Source organism: Volvox carteri, assembly GCF_000143455.1.
Source record: "Volvox carteri f. nagariensis unplaced genomic scaffold VOLCAscaffold_1, whole genome shotgun sequence".
NCBI lineage: Eukaryota > Viridiplantae > Chlorophyta > Chlorophyceae > Chlamydomonadales > Volvocaceae > Volvox > Volvox carteri.
In genome coordinates, this window is record NW_003307545.1 from 4,358,846 (window position 1) to 4,359,575 (window position 730).

At 66.7% G+C, this 730-nt stretch overlaps 1 protein-coding gene across 1 annotated transcript in view; it reads left to right on the forward strand.

Moving 5' to 3' along the window:
• The window catches only part of VOLCADRAFT_115815 (uncharacterized protein), a gene marked incomplete at both ends in the record, with an annotated part of 8,379 nt that overhangs the window by 5,313 nt on the left and 2,336 nt on the right, over positions 1–730 (forward strand). Inside the window, one exon of the mRNA XM_002945848.1 lies at positions 514–634. Within this exon, the coding sequence (XP_002945894.1) occupies positions 514–634 (121 nt within the window). The remainder of the gene's footprint in view (positions 1–513; positions 635–730) is intronic.

A 730-nucleotide genomic window follows, 5' to 3' on the forward strand; every position in this document is an offset into this window, starting at 1 on the left:
TCCACCCATTCACCCACCCATCCATCCACCCACCCACCCACCCACCCACCCACCCACCCACCCACCCACCCACCCATCCACCCACCCACCCACCCACCCACCCACCCATCCACCCACCCACCCACCCACCCACCCATCCACCCACCCACCCACCCACCCCCCGTCCCTGAAGGGGGGATGAAAGCAGAACCGCTTTAAGGGCCGGAGCGCAGGGTACGTAAGGAAAGCAGCAATTCAATTGTGAGCTGCGGTCATTGCCCCATGGACACATCCACCGGGTCGTCTGTCTCCTCTCTTGACTTTGCTTAGCTCCCGTTCCTAACCACCCTACGACGCTGGTCGCTGGTCGCTGTGCCTCCCTCCTTTGGAGGTCCCCCCTTTCTCAGCCCTCCCTGTACCCCCCGCCCCTCTTCGCCTTACCCCCTCCCCCTCTTCCATTTCCTTGGGGTGGGCGGTGTCCTCCTTGCACTGGGCTACTGCCCTCATGGTCGGGTGTGTGTTGCCGCCCTGAAGAGCGGCGGACCTGGCAGCCCAGACTGCAGAGGCGGTGCGCATCAGCCTGGACGCGGAGCTGGAAAGCACCCGGCGGCAGCTGCTGCAGGCGCAGGCGCGCTGCGGCGAGCTGGAAGCGCAGGTGGCAGGTCTGACCCAGGAACGAGATGCTGCGGTGGCGTCTGCAGAGGCGGATGCGCAGGCTGCCGAGGCAGCGAAGGCCGAGGCGGCAGCCGCG